Source organism: Saccostrea cucullata, unplaced genomic scaffold, assembly GCF_032062105.1.
Source record: "Saccostrea cucullata isolate Sc308-1 unplaced genomic scaffold, CSIRO_AGI_Scuc_v1 ctg8622, whole genome shotgun sequence".
NCBI classification, from domain to species: domain Eukaryota; kingdom Metazoa; phylum Mollusca; class Bivalvia; order Ostreida; family Ostreidae; genus Saccostrea; species Saccostrea cuccullata.
This window is the reverse complement of record NW_026925508.1, coordinates 1-25,037: the sequence shown is the minus strand read 5'-3', so window position 1 is coordinate 25,037 and position 25,037 is coordinate 1. Positions and strand designations below refer to the sequence as shown.

At 37.6% G+C, this 25,037-nt stretch overlaps 2 protein-coding genes and 1 long non-coding RNA gene across 3 annotated transcripts; 1 reads left to right on the top strand and 2 right to left on the bottom strand.

The window, feature by feature from the left end:
• Window positions 1–376: 376 nt before the first annotated feature.
• Window positions 377–20,082, bottom strand: LOC134269044 (trichohyalin-like). Its single transcript, XM_062751267.1, has 4 exons — window positions 19,762–20,082; window positions 10,373–10,585; window positions 8,611–9,263; window positions 377–661 (listed from the first exon to the last, which is right to left on the bottom strand). The coding sequence occupies exons 2-4, from the start codon at window positions 10,527–10,529 to the stop codon at window positions 377–379; spliced, it is 1,095 nt and encodes a 364-aa protein (XP_062607251.1). The 5' UTR covers window positions 10,530–10,585; window positions 19,762–20,082.
• On the top strand, window positions 14,830–18,137 carry LOC134269043 (uncharacterized). The gene is made up of 2 exons (XM_062751264.1): window positions 14,830–15,037; window positions 15,394–18,137. The coding sequence occupies exons 1-2, from the start codon at window positions 15,012–15,014 to the stop codon at window positions 17,414–17,416; spliced, it is 2,049 nt and encodes a 682-aa protein (XP_062607248.1). The 5' UTR covers window positions 14,830–15,011; the 3' UTR covers window positions 17,417–18,137.
• Window positions 20,083–20,834: 752 nt separating the features above from the next.
• Window positions 20,835–23,183, bottom strand: LOC134269042 (uncharacterized). The gene is made up of 2 exons (XR_009992487.1): window positions 22,675–23,183; window positions 20,835–22,241 (listed from the first exon to the last, which is right to left on the bottom strand). It is a non-coding gene; the product is annotated as an uncharacterized LOC134269042 (long non-coding RNA).
• Between the last annotated feature and the right edge of the window lie 1,854 nt (window positions 23,184–25,037).

The following is a 25,037-nucleotide window of genomic DNA, read 5'->3' as shown; positions in this document are numbered from 1 at the left end:
TGTAATAATAAATATACAGTAAAAGCACATAGATCGACAGTTAAATCTGAGACAAACATCTTACCAAATTCTTCAATATTTAGTTTTCTGTAAGCAGAACTCAAATTCTTACAGCCAGTTGAATAAACTGTTAAGCAAAGTGTTCCCCTACCCACACAGTTAGGTAATAACTGCTGTTTAACTTCTTTAATTTTCACACTCATCTTTCTTTGATAGTTTACCATTCCTTATACCCATGTCATATTTGCATTTCATTTCTTCTCTTACCCTTTCTATATAACCACTCTCCATGATTCCTCAATTTTTTTTTATTACTATCCCCCAAATATCCCCCATCCCCAACCAAACCCTCACTGCAACCCACATTCCCATCCCCTTATGAAACTTCCCACAGTAGCTCCTTGACAGATTGATTAGCCATACTATGACTCCCCTTATATTTCACTTCTATGGCTTTTCCCTGACCTACCATTTCTTCCAGCTGCTCTATCTTCTTCTTTAACTCTTCCAGTTCTTTCTTTTGATCTTCCTCCATCTTTCTGATTTTTTCGCCGAAATCGTACGTCATGTCCGCCGCCTGTCTCTTCAGCTCGATCTCAAGTTGAACTTTGAACTCTGACTGCACGTCCATGATCTCAGCTCGGTGTTCATGCTCCAAGTCCTGAAAAGCATTTCCTCATTTTTCACATTTGTTTCTTTTATTTGTATAGTAATACTAAAAATATACCTTAACTCCTATTTCAATGCCTCAATCTGCCTTCTCTCTCACCCCTTTCTCCCCTCTTCTCTCTCCATTTCTCTCTCTTTCTCATCTCTTTCATTGCCTCTACTTGCTCTCTCTCTAACTCTCTCTCACCTGTCCCAATGCCTCTATCTTCTCCCTATCCTGATGCTGTAGCTCGTCGTACTGCTCTTCTAACACTCTCTCTCTAACTCTCTCTCACCTGTTTTAATGCTTCTATCTGCTCCCTATGCTGATGCTGTAGTTCATCGTACTGCTCCTCTAACACTCTCTCTCTAACTCTCTCTCACCTGTTTTAATGCTTCTATCTGCTCCCTATGCTGATGCTGTAGTTCATCATACTGTTTCTCTAAGACTCTCTCTCTAACTCTCTCTCACCTGTCTTAATGCCTCTATCTGCTCTCTCACCTGTCTTAATGCCTCTCTCTAACTCTCTCTCACCTGTCTCAATGCCTCTATCTGCTCCCTATGCTGATGCTGTAGCTCGTTGTACTGCTCCTCTTACACTCTCTCTCTTACTCTCTCTCACCTGTCTTAATGCTTCTATCTGCTCCCTATGCTGATGCTGTAGCTCGTCGTACTGCTCCTCTTACACTCTCTCTCTAACTCTCTCTCACCTGTCTAAATGCCTCTATCTGCTCCCTATGCTGATGCTGTAGTTCGTCATACTGCTCCTCTTACACTCTCTCTCTAACTCTCTCTCACCTGTCTTAATGCCTCTATCTGCTCCCTATGCTGATGCTGTAGTTCGTCATACTGCTCCTCTTACACTCTCTCTCTAACTCTCTCTCACCTGTCTTAATGCCTCTATCTGCTCCCTATGCTGATGCTGTAGCTCGTTGTACTGCTCCTCTAACACTCTCTGTGTAACTCTCTCACCTGTATTAATGCCTCTATCTGCTCCCTATGCTGATGCTGTAGTTCGTCATACTGCTCCTCTAACACTCTCTCTCTAACTCTCTCACCTATCTTAATGCCTCTATCTGCTCCCTATGCTGATGCTGTAGCACGTCGTACTTCTCCTCTTACACTCTCTCTCTAACTCTCTCTCACCTGTCTAAATGCCTCTCTCTGCTCCCTATGCTGATGCTGTAGCTCGTCGTACTGCTCCTCTAACACTCTCTCTCTCCCTCTCTCTCACCTGTCTTAATGCCTCTATCTGTTCTCTCTCACAGGTCTAAATGCCTCTATCTGCCCTCTATGCTGATGCTGTAGCTCGTCGTACTGCTCCTCTAACACTCTCTCTCTAACTCTCTCTCACCTGTCTAAATGCCTCTCTCTGCTCCCTATGCTGATGCTGTAGCTCGTCGTACTGCTCCTCTAACACTCTCTCTCTAACTCTCTCTCACCTGTCTTAATGCCTCTATCTGCTCCCTATGCTGATGCTGTAGCTCGTCGTACTGCTCCTCTTACACTCTCTCTCTAACTCACCTGCTCTTAATGAATCTATCTGCTCCCTTTGCTGATGCTGTAGCTCGTCGTACTGCTCCTCTAACACTCTCTCTCTAACTCTCTCTCACCTGTCTTAATGCCTCTATCTGCTCCCTATGCTGATGCTGTAGCTCGTCGTACTGCTCCTCTTCTACACTCTCTCTCTAACTCACCTGCTCTTAATGAATCTATCTGCTCCCTATGCTGATGCTGTAGCTCGTCGTACTGCTCCTCTAACACTCTCTCTCTAACTCTCTCTCACGTGTCTTAATGCCTCTATCTTCTCCCTATGCTGATGCTGTGGTTCGTCATACTGCTCCTCTAACACTCTCTCTCTAACTCTCTCTCACCTGTCTTAATGCCTCTCTCTAACTCTCTCACCTGTCTTAATGCCTCTCTCTAACTCTCTCACCTGTCTTAATGCCTCTATCTGCTCCCTATGCTGATGCTGTGGTTCGTCATACTGCTCCTCTAACACTCTCTCTCTAACTCTCTCTCACCTGTCTCAATGCCTCTATCTGCTCCCTATGCTGATGATGTAGTTCATCATACTGTTTCTCTAACACTCTCTCTCTAACTCTCTCTCACCTGTCTTAATGCCTCTATCTGCTCCCTATGCTGATGCTGTAGCTCGTTGTACTGCTCCTCTAACACAATCTGTGTAACTCTCTCACCTGTCTTAATGCCTCTATCTGCTCCCTATGCTGATGCTGTAGTTCGTCGTACTGCTCCTCTAACACTCTCTCTCTAACTCTCTCTCACCTGTCTTAATGCCTCTATCTGCTCCCTATGCTGATGCTGTAGTTCATCGTACTGCTCCTCTAACACTCTCTCTCTAACTCTCTCTCACCTGTCTCAATGCCTCTATCTGCTCCCTCTCACCTGTCTTAATGCCTCTATCTGCTCCCTATGCTGATGCTGTAACTCGTCGTACTGCTCCTCTAACACTCTCTGTGTAACTCTCTCACCTGTCTTAATGCCTCTATCTGCTCCCTATGCTGATGCTGTAGTTCATCGTACTGCTCCTCTTACACTCTCTCTCTAACTCTCTCTCACCTGTCTTAATGCCTCTATCTGCTCCCTATGCTGATGCTGTAGTTCATCGTACTGCTCCTCTTACACTCTCTCTCTAACTCTCTCTCACCTGTCTTAAGGTAGGATTCTCTCTCTCTTTTCACAGAATCAAGAAGACAATATCAGTAAGTGATAGTATCAGTGAGATTAAATTTGACCGTTTTATATTAGAGGCAAGGTCAGGTCAAGGTCATTATCTTTTTCCTTGACATTAAGAATAAAAAAAATGCTATTTCAAAAGTTAAACTGGTTCTTTAAGCATAAAAAGATACTCTATATCGGGTCTATAGCTGATCTTTACTCTAAATAATTTAACTAAATTGGATCTCTCTCTGTTTTTCTTTATTTTTTAAGATATATTAGTTATTTTCAAATGCTTCCTATATTTAACTTTCTCTTATCTTCACATATGCTAGTCCTAAATGATACAAAAACAAAAAGCTTCAAAAGCTAATACAGTTCTAGTTTTTTTTTGAAAAATCATATCAATTTGATATATTTAGGAAAATAAGTCCCTTATTATTAATTAAACTTACATTTGAAAAGTTCTCCAAGTCGTACTGCTCCTATAAAAATCTGTGTGTAAACTCTCACCTGTTTTTTTAATGCTCTCTGTCAAAACCAGAGAAGATTTCATCGCACTCTCTCTCTCTCAACACTCTCTCTCTCTCTCTCTCACCTGTCTTAATGCCTCTATCTGTCCCTATGCTGATGCTGTAGTTCATCGTACTGCTCAATGCCTCTAACACTCTCTGCTAACTCTCTCTCTCTCTCACCTGTCTCAATGCTCAATGCCTCTATCTGCTCCTCTACCTGTTCTCTCCCTATGCTAATTTCTATCTCTCTCACCTGTCTCAATGCCTCTATCTGCTCCCTAAAATACTGTCTCTCTCTCACACTCAATATATGCTGATGCTGTAGTTCAAACTGCTCCTAACACTCTCTGTCTTTCACCTGTCTCTCTCTCTCTCTCTCTCCCTATGCTGATGCTGTAGTTCTCTGCTCCTCTAACACTCTCTCTCTCTCTCTAATCTCTATCTGCTCTCTATGCTGATGCTGTAGTTCATCGTACTGCTCCTCTTACACTCTCTCTCTCTCTAATGCTCTCTCTCACCTCTCTCAAATGCATCTATCTGCTCCCTATGCTGATGCTGTAGTTCATCGTACTGCTCCTCTAACACTCTCTCTCTCCCTCTCTCTCACCTTCTCAATGCCTCTATCTGCTCTCTATGCTGATGCTGTAGCTCGTCGTACTGCTCCTCTAACACTCTCTCTCTAACTCTCTCTCACCTGTCTCAATGCCTCTATCCTCTATCTGCTCTCTCTCTCTCTCTGCCTCTATCTGCTCCCTATGCTGATGCTGTAGTTCATCGTACTGCTCCTCTAACACTCTCTCTCTAACTCTCTCTCACCTGTCTCAATGCCTCTATCTGCTCCCTATGCTGATGCTGTAGTTCATCGTACTGCTCTTCTAACACTCTCTCTCTAACTCTCTCTCACCTGTCTCAATGCCTCTATCTGCTCTCTCTCACCTGTCTTAATGCCTCTATCTGCTCCCTATGCTGATGCTGTAGTTCATCGTACTGCTCCTCTAACACTCTCTCTCTAACTCTCTCTCACCTGCCTCAATGCCTCTATCTGCTCCCTATGCTGATGCTGTAGCTTGTCGTACTGCTCCTCTAACACTCTCTCTCTAACTCTCTCTCACCTGTCTTAATGCCTCTATCTGCTCCCTATGCTGATGCGTAGTTCATCGTACTGCTCCTCTTACACTCTCTCTCTAACTCTCTCTCACCTGTCTTAATGCATCTATCTGCTCCCTATGCTGATGCTGTAGTTCATCATACTGCTCCTCTTACACTCTCTCTCTAACTCTCTCTCACCTGTCTCAATGCCTCTATCTGCTCTCTCTTACCTGTCTCAATGCCTCTATCTGCTCTCTCTCACCTGTCTTAATGCCTCTATCTGCTGCCTATGCTGATGCTGTAGCTCGTCGTACTGCTCCTCTTACACTCTCTCTCTAACTCTCTCTCACCTGTCTCAATGCCTCTATCTGCTCCCTATGCTGATGCTGTAGCTCGTCGTACTGCTCCTCTAACACTCTCTCTCTAACTCACCTGCTCTTAATGAATCTATCTGCTCCCTATGCTGATGCTGTAGCTCGTCGTACTGCTCCTCTAACACTCTCTCTCTAACTCTCTCTCACCTGTCTCAATGCCTCTATCTGCTCCCTATGCTGATGCTGTAGTTCATCATACTGTTTCTCTTAGACTCTCTCTCTAACTCTCTCACCTGCCTCAATGCCTCTATCTGCTCCCTATGCTGATGCTGTAGCTCGTTGTACTGCTCCTCTAACACTCTCTCTAACTCTCTCTCACCTGTCTTAATGCCTCTATCTGCTCCCTATGCTGATGCTGTAGTTCATCGTACTGCTCCTCTAACACTCTCTCTCTAACTCTCTCTCACTTGTCTTATTGCTTCTATCTGCTCCCTATGCTGATGCTGTAGTTCATAGTACTGCTCCTCTAACACTCTCTCTCTAACTCTCTCTCACCTGTCTCAATGCCTCTATCTGCTCCCTATGCTGATGCTGTAGCTCGTCGTACTGCTCCTCTAACACTCTCTCTCTAACTCTCTCTCACCTGTCTTAATGCCTCTCTCTAACTCTCTCACCTGTCTTAATGCCTCTCTCTCTCTCAACTCTCTCACCTGTCTTAATGCCTCTATCTGCTCCCTATGCTGATGCTGTAGCTCGTCGTACTGCTCCTCTTACACTCTCTCTCTAACTCTCTCTCACCTGTCTCAATGCCTCTATCTGCTCCCTATGCTGATGCTGTAGTTCATCGTACTGCTCCTCTTACACTCTCTCTCTAACTCTCTCTCACCTGTCTTAATGCCTCTATCTGCTCCCTATGCTGATGCTGTAGCTCGTCGTACTGCTCCTCTAACACTCTCTCTCTAACTCTCTCTCACCTGTCTTAATGCCTCTCTCTAACTCTCTCACCTGTCTTAATGCCTCTATCTGCTCTCTCTCACCTCTCTCAATGCCTCTATCTGCTCCCTATGCTGATGCTGTAGCTCATCGTACTGCTCCTCTAACACTCTCTCTCTAACTCTCTCTCACCTGTCTTAATGCCTCTATCTGCTCTCTCTCACCTGTCTTAATGCCTCTATCTGCTCTCTCACCTGTCTCAATGCCTCTATCTGCTCTCTCTCACCTGTCTTAATGCCTCTATCTGCTCTCTCTCACCTCTCTCAATGCCTCTATCTGCTCCCTATGCTGATGCTGTAGTTCATCGTACTGCTCCTCTAACACTCTCTCTCTAACTCTCTCTCACCTGCCTCAATGCCTCTATCTGCTCCCTATGCTGATGCTGTAGCTTGTCGTACTGCTCCTCTAACACTCTCTCTCTAACTCTCTCTCACCTGTCTTAATGCCTCTATCTGCTCCCTATGCTGATGCGTAGTTCATCGTACTGCTCCTCTTACACTCTCTCTCTAACTCTCTCTCACCTGTCTTAATGCATCTATCTGCTCCCTATGCTGGTGCTGTAGTTCATCATACTGCTCCTCTTACACTCTCTCTCTAACTCTCTCTCACCTGTCTCAATGCCTCTATCTGCTCTCTCTTACCTGTCTCAATGCCTCTATCTGCTCTCTCTCACCTGTCTTAATGCCTCTATCTGCTGCCTATGCTGATGCTGTAGCTCGTCGTACTGCTCCTCTTACACTCTCTCTCTAACTCTCTCTCACCTGTCTCAATGCCTCTATCTGCTCCCTATGCTGATGCTGTAGCTCGTCGTACTGCTCCTCTAACACTCTCTCTCTAACTCACCTGCTCTTAATGAATCTATCTGCTCCCTATGCTGATGCTGTAGCTCGTCGTACTGCTCCTCTAACACTCTCTCTCTAACTCTCTCTCACCTGTCTCAATGCCTCTATCTGCTCCCTATGCTGATGCTGTAGTTCATCATACTGTTTCTCTTAGACTCTCTCTCTAACTCTCTCACCTGCCTCAATGCCTCTATCTGCTCCCTATGCTGATGCTGTAGCTCGTTGTACTGCTCCTCTAACACTCTCTCTAACTCTCTCTCACCTGTCTTAATGCCTCTATCTGCTCCCTATGCTGATGCTGTAGTTCATCGTACTGCTCCTCTAACACTCTCTCTCTAACTCTCTCTCACTTGTCTTATTGCTTCTATCTGCTCCCTATGCTGATGCTGTAGTTCATAGTACTGCTCCTCTAACACTCTCTCTCTAACTCTCTCTCACCTGTCTCAATGCCTCTATCTGCTCCCTATGCTGATGCTGTAGCTCGTCGTACTGCTCCTCTAACACTCTCTCTCTAACTCTCTCTCACCTGTCTTAATGCCTCTCTCTAACTCTCTCACCTGTCTTAATGCCTCTCTCTAACTCTCTCACCTGTCTTAATGCCTCTATCTGCTCCCTATGCTGATGCTGTAGCTCGTCGTACTGCTCCTCTTACACTCTCTCTCTAACTCTCTCTCACCTGTCTCAATGCCTCTATCTGCTCCCTATGCTGATGCTGTAGTTCATCGTACTGCTCCTCTTACACTCTCTCTCTAACTCTCTCTCACCTGTCTTAATGCCTCTATCTGCTCCCTATGCTGATGCTGTAGCTCGTCGTACTGCTCCTCTAACACTCTCTCTCTAACTCTCTCTCACCTGTCTCAATGCCTCTATCTGCTCTCTCTCACCTGTCTTAATGCCTCTATCTGCTCTCTCTCACCTCTCTCAATGCCTCTATCTGCTCCCTATGCTGATGCTGTAGCTCATCGTACTGCTCCTCTAACACTCTCTCTCTAACTCTCTCTCACCTGTCTTAATGCCTCTATCTGCTCTCTCTCACCTGTCTTAATGCCTCTATCTGCTCCCTATGCTGATGCTGTAGCTCGTCGTACTGCTCCTCTTACACTCTCTCTCTCACCTGTCTCAATGCCTCTATCTGCTCCCTATGCTGATGCTGTAGTTCATCGTACTGCTCCTCTTACACTCTCTCTCTAACTCTCTCTCACCTGTCTTAATGCCTCTATCTGCTCCCTATGCTGATGCTGTAGCTCGTCGTACTGCTCCTCTAACACTCTCTCTCTAACTCTCTCTCACCTGTCTTAATGCCTCTCTCTAACTCTCTCACCTGTCTTAATGCCTCTATCTGCTCTCTCTCACCTCTCTCAATGCCTCTATCTGCTCCCTATGCTGATGCTGTAGCTCGTTGTACTGCTCTTCTAACACTCTCTCTCTAACTTTCTCTCACCTGTCTTAATGCCTCTATCTGCTCTCTATGCTGATGCTGTAGCTCGTCATACTGCTCCTCTAACACTCTCTCTCTAACTCTCTCTCACCTGTCTTAATGCCTCTCTCTGCTCTCTATGCTGATGCTGTAGTTCGTCATACTGCTCCTCTAACACTCTCTCTTGCTCCAGTGATGCGTCCAGCTCTTGTTGAAGTTTCAGCAGTTTATCACTGATCTCCCCCGTCGTTCTCTCGCTGGACTCTTCAAACTCCGCGAGGTCTCTCCTACATTTCTCCTCCACTTCTTCCTTCTCTCTCTCCAGAATCTTCAATATGGCTTCTTTTTCCTTTAATTTATTGTTCATTTCTTCAATATGGCACTGTTTTTCACGCATCATTTGCTCCATCTCTGTGACCTTGCTTTCTGTCAAGGTCATTTTCTCCCTGAGTTCTATATTTAGTTGAGACTCTAATTCTAGTTTCTCCTGAAGTTCAGCAATTTCATTGGATTTTTCCTCCAGTATTTTTTCTAATTCCTGGATCCTGCTGTCACTGTCTACTGTTACCTTTGCTTCACTCTGTTCACTGCTTTCTTGATTCTGTTCATCACTTGATGATGTCACTTCCTGTCTCAGTGATGTCACTTCCTGTGTTGTAGCTTCTAGCTGACTGCGTAGTTCTTTTATTTGAGATTCATAATGATCTTTCAAATCCTGGATTTCTTTTTCATGCTCTTCCTTTAGTCTGGTCTGCATGGCTTCTTCTGTAAAATAAAACATGTTATCAAAGTTTAAAAAGCTTAAGGACAGATGATACAAACAATTTTTTTGTTTGAAAAAGATTTAACATCATGTAACAAGTTTAGATGTGAACATTTCCTGAATGGTTCTTCCATTTTTTTCTCCGAAGAATTGGAAAATGAAATAGACTTGGAAAATATTAGTAATATTTCAATAAAAAAACAAATATAGACAAATCACATTCAGTAAAGGTTTACAGATGAAAACAAATTTCAGAATATGTTACCTTGGTGCCAAAAGCTTAATATAAACTTTAAAAAAATATACAGCCAGGTGAATTTTAAGAGGAAGATCAAAATGACAAAAAATTAGCAATATCACATAGGCTAGTTTTTACCATTTAACTTTTCCTAATAAAAATCACCTGGCTTGGTATATTTTTCTTAAGTTTATATTGCACATTTAGCACCATAATAACATATTCTGAAAATTATTTTCACCTGTAAACCTTTACTGAATGTTATTTGTCTATATTTGTTTTTTTCAATGAAATATTACTAATATTTTCCAAGATTTTTGCATATTCCAGTTCTTAGGAGAAAAAATTCTGAGAACCATCCACTTTTCTAAACTTGTGACATGATATTAAATCTTTTTCAAAGAAAATATTTGTTTGTATCATCTGTCCTTAAAAAACATTACCCTGGTCACTCATCTGGAAAATATAGGTCAGATCCAGTATCTGATGCTATCTGATCTGCACTGCATAATCCTGGTGAAGTTGATCTATTTAAAACTCTGGTGGAGTTGACCTATTTATTACCTGACTGTTCCTCCACTTTAGTTTGGAACACTTTGATCTGCTCCGTGTAACTCTGGTGGAGTTGACTTATTTATTACCTGATTGTTCCTCCACTTTAGTTTGGAACACTTTGATCTGCTCCGCGTAACTCTGGTGGAGTTGATCTATTTAAAACTCTGGTGGAGCTGTTCTATTTATAACTCTGGTGGAGTTGACCTATTTATTACCTGACTGTTCCTCCACTTTAGTTTGGAACACTTTGATCTGCTCCGCGTAACTCTGGTGGAGTTGATCTATTTATAACTCTGGTGGAGTTGACTTATTTATTACCTGACTGTTCCTCCACTTTAGTTTGGAACACTTTGATCTGCTCCGCGTAACTCTGGTGGAGTTGTTCCATCTCTCTCTGGAGTTTCTCCACTTCCTGTGTCTGGGTCGCCATGACTTCTGCTCGGACCTTGAGAAGTTGTTCGTACTCCTCTAACATACGAGAGCGGAGCGCCGAAATCTCTTCACGCTGGGTCTCCAAGGTCTCCTGGACATCTGGAAAATAACAGTGAACCATACTTATAGAAAACACCCATATAATGAATGTATTGAGTCTCCAAGGTCTCCTGGACATCTGGAAAATAACAGTGAATCATACTTATAGAAAACACCCATATAATGAATGTACTGAGTCTCCAAGGTCTCCTGGACATCTGGAAAATAACAGTGAATCATACTTATAGAAAACACCCATATAATGAATGTACTGAGTCTCCAAAGTCTCCTGGACATCTGGAAAATAACGCATATTATACAGTAAATCATGCTTATAGCGAACATGAATATTGAACCTTACAGTAAAATGATATTCATTCCGAAAACTTTTAAATATATTGTAAGCTTAATAGGTGTAGCAAAGCAAAATTGTCCATTCTTGGCATTTCATTTTAAGCATGTTTTTCCTATGAAAAGACAAATGGACAACATGTTGTAATATTCTGAAGTATCTATCGAAAGAATTTTTACAGTAGTAACATTTTACTGCAAAGCATGCAGAAAAGAGGATCAATCATATTTATATTGATTTCTTAGAGACAATATTTCAGAACTATCTTCACAATGCAACAGTTTTGAAAAATGTCATTACAAAACTTCATAATGAGAAGACAAATACTGGAGTAATTCCTATCAACATTTTGCAAAATACACAGAAATTAAAAATGATTTCAGCTCAGAAAACAATTTACAATTCATTTACCTCATTAGAAAAATAAAATTTTACCCAAAAGAAATGTAATTTTCCTCTGGTCCATGATATTGAGCAAAAAAAATTTTCTTAAAAAGTGATCCGAAAGTCAATTAATAAGGAGGATCTTACACAGTTAATCAGTGTGTACACTATACCCCCCTGTCAGACACGGGGTTTACTGGTGAAGTCAGTGTCAACACATTAAGTTAAACATAGAAATGTTGTTTGATTTCACACCAAATCACAAAGAACCATCTCAGTTAAAGGGAACATTAAGGAGAAAATAAAGAAAACATTCTCCAATTTATAGTACTATACATGTACATAGAGGCATCTTAATGTTATACACAGGAGACCTCATAAACAAACTCAAAGTAGCTTAAATTCACTTGTTAGTTAGGAGTTAAAGGAACCACTATGGAGAAAGGATGCAAATTTCCTTAAAAAAGAAAAATCTCAAATTCCATACAGAATCCAGAAATTCAGGCAAAAATAGAACTTTTCTCTGAGAATTTTAGTTTCACATTGCTAAGTAATTTGAACTTCAAAAGCTGGTGCACTGACTGGAATTAAGTAAACTGGTCACCAGCTCAGCATACATGTAACTAAATTAAAGAGTTAGGACTTTCATTATTTTCTTTAAAAGAAATTTCATTGCCAATATGAGTGGTATTTCAGATTTAAATTCGGATTTCATAAAAAAACAACTTAGTCCCTTGTTCATGACAGCTGCCATTAAAGATGTTTTCAATCAACTAAATGGAAAACATCATAGTTACCCTTGTCTTGAACAATCAAATGACATGATAGGAATTCAATTTACATACCAGCTAGATATCTGTCCTTTTTAAGGTACATAAACCCTCTGCTCACTTATCATGCTTATATGAAATTTTTCTTTAACTTTTACGATTTTCCAGAGGAAATGTATATGCTGAATAAAAAACAATCAATTATAGCTTGGCTTGCGGGGCAAATTTTGACAAAGAAGACACATACTTCAACTTGGCAAATTTATATAGGAATAATAGACATTTGTGTCATTAAGAGTTATCTCTCTTATCAGAGTGTCAATGTACCTTAATTAAACAACATAATCTTCTTCAGAGTGATTCCTGAATTTAAAGGGGAACTCTGAATTTTCATTTTATATTTAAACCAAAAGGTTCCTGACCATTTCCAATTGTAGAAATGAATTCATAAAAGAAACAAAGATGATGCTGATTTTAAAAGTAAAGTTTAACTTACGTGCCTTGTATGTAAATTGATTCCCTATCAGAAAATCAGAAATTAAACCATGCTTTATTCAAAGAAATGTCTAAGACATGTAGAATAAGAAATGTTAAGATCATATGTATATGTGGGGAGGTTTTTTTAAATGAAGAATTTGATTTCAAATTCATTGACTTTTTGTTAAAGACAGTGTCCACAGAGAAATCAATTTCCTGGAATATTGTTAACTTCTAAAATTTTTGTCTTCTCTAAATCCTGACATATAAAACAAGTAGAAAGGTATAGATCCTTTCATATGAAATCTTACTCCATTTGATAATTGACAGTAGTCTTAACAATTTTTTGCCAGCCTCTTGAAACACATTTCTATTACATCATCTCATCATCAAAAGAAATTGATTCACAATAAAAACTCGAAATTGGCGAAGCCCGCTTTGCATAAATTATCCAATCATTCTGATATCGTTGATGTCCCTGGCATACTCTACTAACTAGACAGTGATTCCTTATATTTCCATTTCACAATATAATCAATAGAGCCCCACCCTAACACCAGAACCCCTGAACCTCAGGCCATAAAATTCACAATTTTGGTAGAGACACTCTTGCTCATCATAACTATTTACAAAGTTAATACCCAGGAGCAGAAAAGACTTTCAAAGAATCAATGTATTTTCACTATATTATCAAAAGAGCCCCGCCCTAACACCAGAACCCCTGACCCTAGGGCCATAATATCCACAATTTTGGTAGAGGCTCTCTCTTGTTCATCATAACTATGTACAAAGTTATTTTATTTAATACCCAGAAGCAGTGAAGAAGATTTTCAAAGAATTAAAGCATTTTTACTATAAAATCAATAGAGCCCCACCCTAAAACCAAAACCCTTGATTGATCCATGGGCCAGTACATAAAGTTGTGACGCATGTCAATGGACGAAAACAGATAGCAATAGGTCACCTGAGTGCCTCTCATCAACATTTAACTTCATATGAAGTTTGATGAAAATATCTTAATTTCTTTGAAACTGAGCTTTGAACTGAGCTAAATGCAAAGTGTGACGCCGGGGGAAGGACAGAAGATGGACATAACTAACACTTTATGCCCCCACCATACATAAGAACCATTCTTAGCAATCCACAATTTGATACCTATCCTTTTATTCTACACTTTTGCTTAACGACGTTGGATCCTAATATTTAAAGTCTTAAACTTTTTTTGCCAAGTATATTTTTAGTTTCTACATGCATAGCTTTATTAAAATTCAAATCAAAAAATGAGGGTCAATATGCTTCTTTTGGCGCTACAGTACATTAAAATGACCTTTTTGCACTGAAATTTGTTTCTTAATTAAAAATTACATCTTCGACGTTTTTCCTTCAATATTTTTCCAATTGAGACATGAAACAAAATGAACTCTAAAGTAAATCTATTTTAAAAAAGACACTTTAAAATTGTGACTAAGAAAAAGTTTCAAATTGCTTTGCATTATTAATTATTTGACCTTTCTGCACTGATAAAATGTTATTTTTCTGGCATTGAAAATTTAATAAGAAAGAAAATTATTTTAAAGTCTTAAACTTTTTCTGATTTTAAGCAAATAGGTCAAAGATATATTGAATATTTAGAAAAGAACATCAAAAGTGGGGGTATATGATATAAATTTTCAGATATTGCTAAAAAAAGTGTCAATTTTACCTTAAAATTGGTTCAATTTTTTACCGGATTTTCAGATTATATTTACTATATCTGTCACACTTCATTGAAAGAATTCATAAGAAATAATTTAATAGATATTTCAGAACCAGCATAACGCATTTCACTGCAAAAAACAGCTTTTTGTGCTACCAGCATGGAAAAATAGGAATCTAAAATTAACAGTACTGTTATAGTTCAAAAAGGAAAAAACTTATCATTTCTTCTTAAAAACCTTCCGCCACAAAATATAGTTCCAAGCTTAATTCTAATTGATGGGAAATTAATCGCGCTTTTTTCATTGAAAATAGTTTAATTTGCATTGTAGAATTAAGATTTGTTGTTAGAACTTAAAAATGATGCAGAATTTTATAAATAAAGGATAGGACCAAAATTCGCTCAAAAGCGCAGGATCGAACATCCTTAAGGACAAAACTAATTCCATAGCAGGAACTATTTTAAGCCAAAGTTCAAGTGTTATTAATCTCAAGTCTGTATCAGAAAATTTCATCGAAAGCAACAGGAGTCCATAATACATGCAGGAAACGAAATTGATAATTGGAGTTATATTGGGAAGTAGGAAATTTAACATTTTGACAGAATTTGAATTGGTAAGAAAGTTTCCATATTTCCTAAGCAGAGTTAATTGAGATACATCTACAATATTATATTCACTTGTCGAATTAAAATCGTCTGTGTCTGAGCTTGACCCCCCAATGCCTATTGAGAGGAAGCTCCTGGAAGTAAAATCTGTGACTTCACACTAGTCTAATCAACAGCAGAAAGGAATATACGCCACTGAAAATGGACTCCATTAGAAGCTCACAAATGTAAGTTTTAATTACAAGAATTTATAACTCTAAACAGAATTCCTAATTCATCTGAATCAGTGTAATCAGTGTAATTTGTTTACAGTAAGATTAGTTTTTAGCTTTTTACATCACTGAATTTAAAACATGATATATATCCTTGACACTTGCAGTTATAAATTTCACCATTTAAAAAAAGAATAAATAAATTAATTATTTAATTGAGTTGAAAAATAACTGATTCAGTTGAGGTAGTATTTTTTATTTTATGATTTTTGAATGTAAAAATTATCAATTTTGATAATTATGTTATAGTTTTAGAAAAGTGAAACATTCATTTAATACAAGAATATAAATTCCACTTTAATCATTCTCAGAACTGAAGCCATACAACACATATCAGAGTCTGTGTTTGTGGGACTGTGTCGTAAAGTGGGGACCTCACAATTGGTGGCCATGAGGAGAGATGCGCTGGACATCGAGGATATGGTGGTAAATCACTGTCACTATTTCAGAAAGATGGTGAGTCGAAGTAAGAGAGAAGGACTCAGACTTAAAGGATCAGATATAGACATTATGTTGTGGCCAAATAATCACCGTGTGATCTGGGACTTATCTCAGTCTCAGTATTACAACACACACAGACAAACACTGATCCTCTGTGACTGTTCTGATAGTCCACCAGGATTCACTTTGTTATATTTACTCTCACCAAGCATGTATAGACAAATCCAGAGAGCGTGTGTTAAAACGAATAACAGATATTGTATATCTAGTTCTAAATTCAGACAGATCACTTTATCTGAGTCGTCATCACAACCTTATAACATCACTGAACATGGACCCTGTGCCAGTGGAACAATTGGATCAAAAGAATATGATCATGCCTACTGTTTTGTCAGTGACCTTTGGCCTCCCTCTGCCTCCCTATGGATAGACAGATGTCACTCATGGCCCCAGCCTCATGTTGTTGATGATATAGTGAAAAATGGATGTCACTTTGTAGCAATTGGACACAAGCTAGGAAATCATGAAGATCATGAATGGAGAATTTCTTTCTCCCTAGCAGAACAAAAACTTGTGAATGTAATGAATCACTGTCAATTCTTAACTTACAGCTTACTTAAATTGATCTTAACAGAAATAATTAACAATGGAGCAGGTGATGATGATAAATTACTGTGTTCCTATCACATGAAGACGGCAGTTTTCTGGGTGATTCAACAAAATACAATACCTCACTGGTGTCCACAAAATTTCCTGGGGGGTTTCTGGGTCTGTTTTAAACTCATCCTCAAATGGGTGTATGAGGGGGTCTGTCCAAATTTTTTCATTCCAGGCAACAACATGTTTCTGAGTAAAATTCATGGCGTCAAACAAAATCAGCTATTTATAAGACTGTTAGAGTTGTATCAAAAGGGTTTAGCATTCCTGCTACATAGTCCCTCCATTAGATCTTGTATTATATATGTCCTCTATAACCCCAGAAACTCCATCTGTACAGATAATCATACTCTGATTTCTGAGGTTGAGTTTGATGGAAATCTATTTGAGGAAATACTATCTCTTTACATAATACCAGGCAAATTGGACATACAAAGCTACATTAGATATCTACATAAAATAGAACAGATGATAGGTTCACACCTCCTGACACAGTATCAAATCATTACGCTACAGAACATGACTGCTAGGGCCCTTCAGTACACTGCTTTTATATTACACATGGAAACTTACACACCTGACAACAAACTGAGGTATAGAGTTGACAAAATGTCCTGTCACATGCTGAAATTAACAGCCAAGTTTGGTTGTATTACTGACATGATATACATAGCCATGTATTATTACAAGACACTTAGATACATGAAAGCTTTATCTGTTATAAAGATGATCATGGTCAAGATAGCACAGCCATATGTGTTTTATTGGTCAAATGTAGATAGAGAGAGGTATACTGAGGCTGTAGGGGGACAGTCCTGGTCTAAAAAGATGAGACAGGCTGTAGCAGAGGATATCACACTTTACAATGAAATCCATTACATCAGTGAACTGATACCTGAACAACAATCTGCTCTACAGAACAACTGGCCTTCATTAAGTGTACCACCCCTTATCCTGTCATCCATGCTAGTGATTTTGTGCTACAGACATGTAGACACAATGCGAGCACAAAGAGCTCTAGATGATCTACAGACCCTAGTTCTCCATTTTCAGGGACAGCTTATATCATACAGAGACATATCATGGCAGATTCTGGGGATCTGTCAACAGGTGACAGGGAACCTCCAGGCTGCTCTATACTCATACCAACAATCTCTCAGAGAAGAACCAAACAATGGAATACACATAGCTACAGAAATGAGAATACAGAGTTTGCCAATGGATTTCCTTAATTAATTAAATGTCAGATGATATTTGTAGGAGTTCACCTGATAGAGATTTATTATTTACATATACTCTTCTGATTTCATATTTTCTTTTCTGTCTGTTTTATTACATGTATTATAAAGCTAATACTAGTAACAAGTCCATAATTAAATAAAAGAGGCACTATTGCTTATCATAATTACAGTCAAACCTGTATAAAGCAGTCACCTATAGGATCCTTAAAAAGGTGACCTTTATAGAGAGGTGACCTTCAAGGTTCATCTTATTAAAGGAATTTATTTATACATCAAATATGCCAGTTTATTTGTGTTTATATATAATGTATTTCACTACAAAATATACAAGGAAGTTAGGTATTGGACATAAGTGATCTCACTTTTAACATGTTTAATTTTTGTTTCTTCCGCATGACTTCTGTGGATGAATTCAAACAAAATTCAATGAATCCTAGAAAATTATAAAATATTTGTATATAGAATCTTACAAGGTAAAAGCATTATCCCCCATCAAAGCAACAATTTTTCCTCTTGTGTAAGGAATGAATATATAATGCAATGAAGAAAATCAATCGAATATTTTTTTTATCTAAACTTGAATTGTAAAATAAACTTTTGTACATATATATATATTTAATGCATGTAATGGATTTTTGTGTAATTAAACAGACAGGTAACTGTCAGATGTACTCAGTTGATATTGGTGTTAATTAAAGACTAAACGGTATTTATTAATTTTTGTTCACAATCCCGCACCGCTTGACCAATTATTTACATTAGTAACAAATATTGGGAATGTATTTATTAATTTTTGTTCACAATCCCGCACCGCTTGACCAATTATTTACATTAGTAACAAATATTGGGAATGTATTTATTAATTTTTGTTAACAATCCTGCACCGCTTGACCAGTTATTTACATTAGTAACAAATATTGGGAATGTATTTATTAATTTTTGTTCACAATCCCGCACCGCTTGACCAATTATTTACATTAGTAACAAATATTGGGAATCAGCTGACTACAGATCAGGTCACGTGACTGATTATCTGTCGTCAATTCAGTGTATAAATAACAGACTAACAAATCAGGAGCGAAACAAAGAATTACCTCATAAAAAAACATCAGAGATGGGATCAGATGTCATAAATCCCTATGCTCTCTTTTTTAAATGAAACATTTTTGCCCCAAGCCTCATGCATTAGAGCAGATATTCATAGCTATAAGTTTCTTCAACAGAAACTTAAAAAATCGTAAATGTGACAATGAAACTTTTTATGAAATTGTGACTATGGCTTAAAAATTTCGAAATTGTAGACTTGTTCATCTTTAAACATTTTGAAACTTCTGATGCCCTGTATCCACTTTCTATTAATTGTACGATCAACTTTTTAGTGTCATCTGACATTTCAGTGTCATGGTTTCCCATTTGGTAAACAAGGAAGTAGACAAATAACAAAATCAAATTCACTGAAGAAAATCCTCAAAATTTAATGTCAGTAAGAGTTACTTCCCTTTGTTCATAAAAAATCGATACGACAATGTCCATCTTTCTACCAATCTAACTGTAAAGTTTTGAAGCGGCTATGAAATTCAAAATTTGTTCAAAAGTTTACGAACGACATAAGACAGACAACAACAGATGAAAACAGATAGCAATAGGTCACTTGACTAAACTCAGGTGACCAAAAAATGTGCAATTTACAAGATTCCTTGCCCACTGTTTAGGATAATTTCAATTTTATATTTTGGTAAATCATTTAGTTTTTACCCCTCTACCTCTAGACACATTCTTAAACTAATTTGTATATTTTATCCTCCTCTCAACCATTAATCATGTTAATAGTCGCCTCTATAGGCGATAAACTAGCTTGATTTGAATTTTCTAAGGGATTGCAGAAAATTCTACTTCAATGGAGTTTATCGCTTGTAGAGACGACTAAAAAGGCTTGGGAGGTGTATAAAACATACAGATTTATTTAAAATGTGTCGAATTATGGAGGGAAAGGAAGAAGATTTACCAGTGCTGGAGATAACTGAAATTCTCCCAAACAGTGCGCAAAAAATCGTGCGCACCATAGTTTGCATTACGGGATCTGTAGCCTAATGGTCAAAGACAACTATATAAAACCATAACGCTGCAGTTCTGCAGCTAGTGATAAAGATGTATGTCTAATTCTGGATTCATTTTATATTGTGGACAAAAGCTTGGCTAAAATTACAATTTCATTGATAAGTTAATTTACAGGGATGAAATCTTCATACTATATAGAGAACTACCAACAAATTCTACGAATATTGATCTACCATTAAATCTAATCATTCCAAAGTATATTGTGGTACATAAACAACATACCCTTCGCGTTACTGAGTACTTTCTCGCGTTCGTCGAGGTGTGAAAATTCTAGCCCTGTGACAGGAAGTGATCGGATGCTGTCTGTCTCGCCGTCCTCCGAGTCTGTCTGCTGGCCCTGAGTCTGGCGAGATTTACGTGGAGAGATCGCAGTCGCTGGTCGTGTCTCTCCAAACCTTCTGAGATTTTCTGTTAAATTACAGTCGATAATACTTGGAACGTAAAACAAATAAAAGATCACCCATGTCTGTACTTTTAGACATGATAGATATATTTCAAAATTTGCCAAGAAGTTATTGAGTATTTAATTAGCAACACATGACTTGTCCTATAATAACATGATCAGATATTTTGTTTTTTTCCCAAACAATTACTGTTTTATCCTTTAATCACAGAGAGAGAGAGAATAGTTAAGAGAGGGATACCTTCAGTTTACTGTATAGGGGGAAAATAACTCGCGGTGTTAATATTCGCTATATTAACGGTAATAATAAATCCGTGAATTCAAGAAACAGCGAATAATTTTTTCAATAATCTCCATGTTTTATTTGGAAATTTGAGAATAGACTACGATAGGTTTAAAGACATGTACCACAGTACATGGTCAATTTTAGTAATTACGAGTAGTGCTTGTCATTCAATTATTAGGTCTTTCCACCTTTCTGTGGAAAGACCTATTGATTTTCTTCTGTTTATTATTATTATTAGGTCTTTCCACCTTTCTGTGGAAAGACCTATTGATTTTCTTCTGTTTTTTTTTTTATTTTTTATTATTTTTCCGCCGTGTGATTTTGAGTTTCAAGATTTATCGAAAAGATTTTAAGTTCATAAGAATGTACTCTGTAAAAGATTTTCGCAGTTGACCCTGCGTATATGAACTATGACCCCTTTCGGAGTTATTACCCCTTTCGCAAAAAAGCTTGTTATCGCTACTCCTCCGAAACCGTAAACCGTAGAGAATTGAAACCTTCACTAACGTCTTCGACTAATTTAGTAGACACTTCATTGATTCATTGAAAATGTATTTGTTGACCCCTTCAATGAGTTATTGCCCCTGGAAGTTTTTGAATTTTACAAATAATTAAAAATTTTCAAAACGAGAAGTTGTAGAGACATGGGACTAACTGCATAAGATTTATTGACCTTTGGTCTTAAAATTTATGGAAAGGTCAAAGGTCAAGGTCATTCCAAAACTGAGAAATTAAGCTCTTTTTATATCTCTCTTGTCTTTCAACATATACTTAATGTCTATGCATCATTAATATGTACTCTTAATACTGTTTCAAAGATTTCATTCTTGTCCCCTAAGATTAACCCTTTTAAAAGTTATTGCCCCTTGTGCGAAAAACCTTGTTATCGCTACTCCTCTGAAGCTGTAGACCTTAGAGACACCAAACCTTCACTAATATCTTGAGGGTCTTTAGGCCTAACTTCATTGTATTAGTGCGAAAGGATCTGATGACCCTTTATATGAGTTATTGCCCTTTAACTTCTTTGTACTTACTATTAAACATAATAACTTCAGAACTAAAAGTCGTAGAGGCATGGGGTCAAGTGCAATGTGACTCTTGACCTTTGACCTTGAAAATTTATTCAAGGTCAAAGGTCAAGGTCATTTCAAATTTTAAAGATTTTCATTTTTTTCTACATCTTTTTATCTTTTAAGCCATTTTTTTTGGCTTTTTCTTATGGTATTTAAGGAGTTAGATACAAAACAAAATACAAATTCAGAGAAGGTGGAAAGACCTCTTATTGTTCTGTGAACAATAAGTCTCCTAGTTATTATTATTATTCTTCTTCCGCTGATTTTTTGTTTCGACATTTATCGAAAAGACTTTTTGTTCATCGTAAAGGTCATTAAAAGTTATGAACAAATTTGACCCAACGCGTATGAACTATGTCCGCTTTCGAAGTTATTGCCCCTTTTGCAAGAAATGCTTGTTATCGCTACTCCTTCGAAACCGTAAACCGTAGAAATATGAAACCTTCACTAAAGTCTTCGACTCATTGAGAGGACTCTGGAATCTATTCATTGCGAAAGTATTCGGTGACTCCTTCAATGAGTTATTGCCCCTGAAACTTTTTGAATTTTACAAATAATTAAAAATTTTTGAAACGAGAAGTGATAGAGACATGGGACCAACTGCATAAGATTCATTGAGCTTTGATCTTAAAATTCATGTAAAGGTCAAAGGTCAAGGTCATTCCAAAATTGAGAAATTAAGCTCTTTTTATATCTTTTTTGTCTCTTAACATATACAAACTGTCTTAGCATCATTAATATGTACTCTTAAAACTATATTAAAGATTCAATTCGTATTCCGTAAGATTGACCCTATTAAAAGTTATTGCCCCTTTCGCAAGAAATGCTTGTTATCGCTACTCCTTCGAAACCGTAAACCGTAGAAATATGAAACCTTCACTAACGTCTTTGACTCATTGAGAGGACTCTGGAATCTATTCATTGCGAAAGTATTCGGTGACTCCTTCAATGAGTTATTGCCCCTGAAAGTTCTTGAATTTTACAAATAATTAAAAATTTTCAAAACGAGAAGAGATAGAGACATGGGACCAACTGCATAAGATTCATTGAGCTTTGAGCTTAAAATTCATGTAAAGGTCAAAGGTCAAGGTCATTCCAAAATTGAGAAATTAAGCTCTTTTTATATCTTTTTTGTCTCTTAACATATACAAACTGTCTTAGCATCATTAATATGTACTCTTGAAACTATATTAAAGATTCAATTCGTATTCCGTAAGATTGACTCTATTAAAAGTTATTGCCCCTTTCGCAAGAAATGCTTGTTATCGCTACTCCTTCGAAACCGTAAAACGTAGAAATATGAAACCTTCACTAAAGTCTTCGACTCATTGAGAGCACTCTGGAATCTATTCATTGCGAAAGTATTCGGTGACCCCTTCAATGAGTTATTGCCCCTGAAAGTCTTTGAATTTTAGAAATAATTAAAAATTTTCAAAACGAGAAAGTGTAGAGACATGAGACCAATTGCATAAGATTCATTGAGCTTTGAGCTTAAAAGTCATGTAAAGGTCAAAGGTCAAGGTCATTCCAAAATTGAGAAATTAGGCTCTTTTTATATCTTTTTTTGTCTCTTAACATATACAAACTGTCTTAGAATCATTAATATGTACTCTTAAAACTGTTTCAAAGATTTCATTCTTGTCCCTTAAGATTGACCCTATTAAAAGTTATTGCCCCTTGTGCAAAAAACATTTTATTTGCTATTGCTCCAAAACCGTAAACCGAAAAGACATGAAAACTTCTCTAATGTCTGATGGGATTTTAGGCAAAACTTTTATGTTCAAGCGCAATAAGATCTGGTGACTCCTTGAATGAGTTACTGCCCTTTAATGCTTTTGTGCTTACTGTTAAACCTTATAACTTTAAAACTTTAAGTCATAGAGACATGCAATTAATTACAATGTGACCCTTGACCTTTGACCTTGAATATGATTTGAAGGTTAAAGGTCAAGGTCACCTGAAAAATTCTAAATTTTCATTTTTTTCTTCTTTTAAGCCATTCCTGGTTTCTTTTTTTTATGAAATTTAATTTTAGAGAGAAATTATAAATGAAATTGAAATTCAAAAGGTGGAAAGACCTCTTATTGTTCTTTGAACAATAAGTCTCCTAGTTTTAATTAGCACTCTTTACATTAATTCAAGTCAACAGATAATTATCTGTATTTGTAAACAGGTTTTTTTAAATAGCCAACGCTACATGTTTAATCAGTCAAAACACGTTGGTCAAGAGTTTTGATTACCCGTGTGTAACTAATGTTACCACGCACAGTGTGTGCATTACCTGCATTATCATGCATATTATAGTTTTATCGATATTTTGATTTTAAAAAACCCATTCAAATAAATATCGAACTTACTGAAGATTTGGAAGGATATTATTTCGCCAACCTACATTAACACATTTATTATCAAAAGAAATTGATTCACGATAAAAACTCAAAATTGGCGAAGCCCGCTATGCAGAAATTATCCCATCTTTCCGATATCGTTGATGTCCCTGACATACTCAACAAACTAGACAGTGATTCCTTATATTTCCATTTCATTATATAATCAATAGAGCCCCACCCTAACACCAGAATCCCTGAACCTGAGGCCATAAAATTCACTATTTTGGTAGAGGCACTCTTGCTCATTATAACCATGCACAAATTTAATACCCAGGAGCAGAAAAGAAAACTTTCAAAGAAATAATGTATTTTCACTATATAATCAAAAGAGTCCAACCCTAACACCAGGCCCCAAAACCATAAACTGAAAATAGACTTAAGTCAAAATTTTGATTTTTAATCTCTTCAGTACAGTTCGATGTATTAGCCTAAAAGTTTGCAACTGTGCAAAATACATCAATTGAAATAAATGTTGAAAATTTTATTTTGATATCGAAATTATTTTGAAAGTTATATCAATTTGAAATTTTGAGTTAAGTCTGTTCTCCGTTTATGGTTTTGGGGCCAGAACTCCTGACCATAGGGCCATCAAATCTAAAATTTTGGTAGAAGCATTCTCTTGCTCATCATAACTATATATAGTTGGTTTATTTAATACCTAGGAGCAGAGATTTTCAAAGAATTAATGCATTTTCAATATATAATCAATAGAGCCCCATCCTAACACCAAAACCCCTCATCCCGGGGCCAATACATCAAGTTGTGACGCACGTCGACGGACAAAAACGGATAGCAATAGGTCACCTGAGTGACTCTCATCAATATGTACATGTAACAGCATATGAAGTTTGATGAAAATATTTAAATACTTCCTTTGAATCTCAGCTTTGAGCTGAATAAACTGCAAAGTGTGACGGAAGTACAGAAGATGGACATAACAAACACTATCTGCCCTGGTCATATTCATGACGGGACATAAAATTTATTCTTAGCAATCCACAATTTGATACCTATCCTATTATTCTACACTTTTGCTTAAGGACAAAACTAATTCCATAGCAGGAACTATTTTAAGCCAAAGTTCAAGTGTTATTAATCTCAAGTCTGTATCAGAAAATTTCTTCGAAAGCAACAGTCCATAATACATGCAGGAAACGAAATTGATAACTTGAGTTATATTGGGTAAGTAGGAAATTCAACATTTTGACAGAATTTGATTCAGTAAGAAAGTTTCCATATTTCCTAAGCCGAGTTAACTGCGATACGTCTACAATATTAAATTCACTTGTCAAATTAAAATCGTCGGTGTCTGAGCTTGACCCCCCAATACCTATCGAGAGGAAGCT

What these genes read in the sequence shown, in the direction of transcription:
- LOC134269044 (XM_062751267.1), bottom strand. Translation starts at nt 10,529, where the DNA reads ATGTTAGAGGAGTACGAACAACTTCTCAAGGTCCGAGCAGAAGTCATG. An exon ending in TAAAGTGGAGGAACAGTCAG is followed by an intron (nt 9,264 to 10,372) that starts GTAATAAATAAG and finishes TTTATTTTACAG; the next exon opens with AAGAAGCCATGCAGACCAGA. An exon ending in AGAGAGAGGCATTAAGACAG is followed by an intron (nt 662 to 8,610) that starts GTGAGAGAGAGT and finishes AATGCTTTTCAG; the next exon opens with GACTTGGAGCATGAACACCG.
- LOC134269043 (XM_062751264.1), top strand. Translation starts at nt 15,012, where the DNA reads ATGGACTCCATTAGAAGCTCACAAAT. An exon ending in TCCATTAGAAGCTCACAAAT is followed by an intron (nt 15,038 to 15,393) that starts GTAAGTTTTAAT and finishes AATCATTCTCAG; the next exon opens with AACTGAAGCCATACAACACA.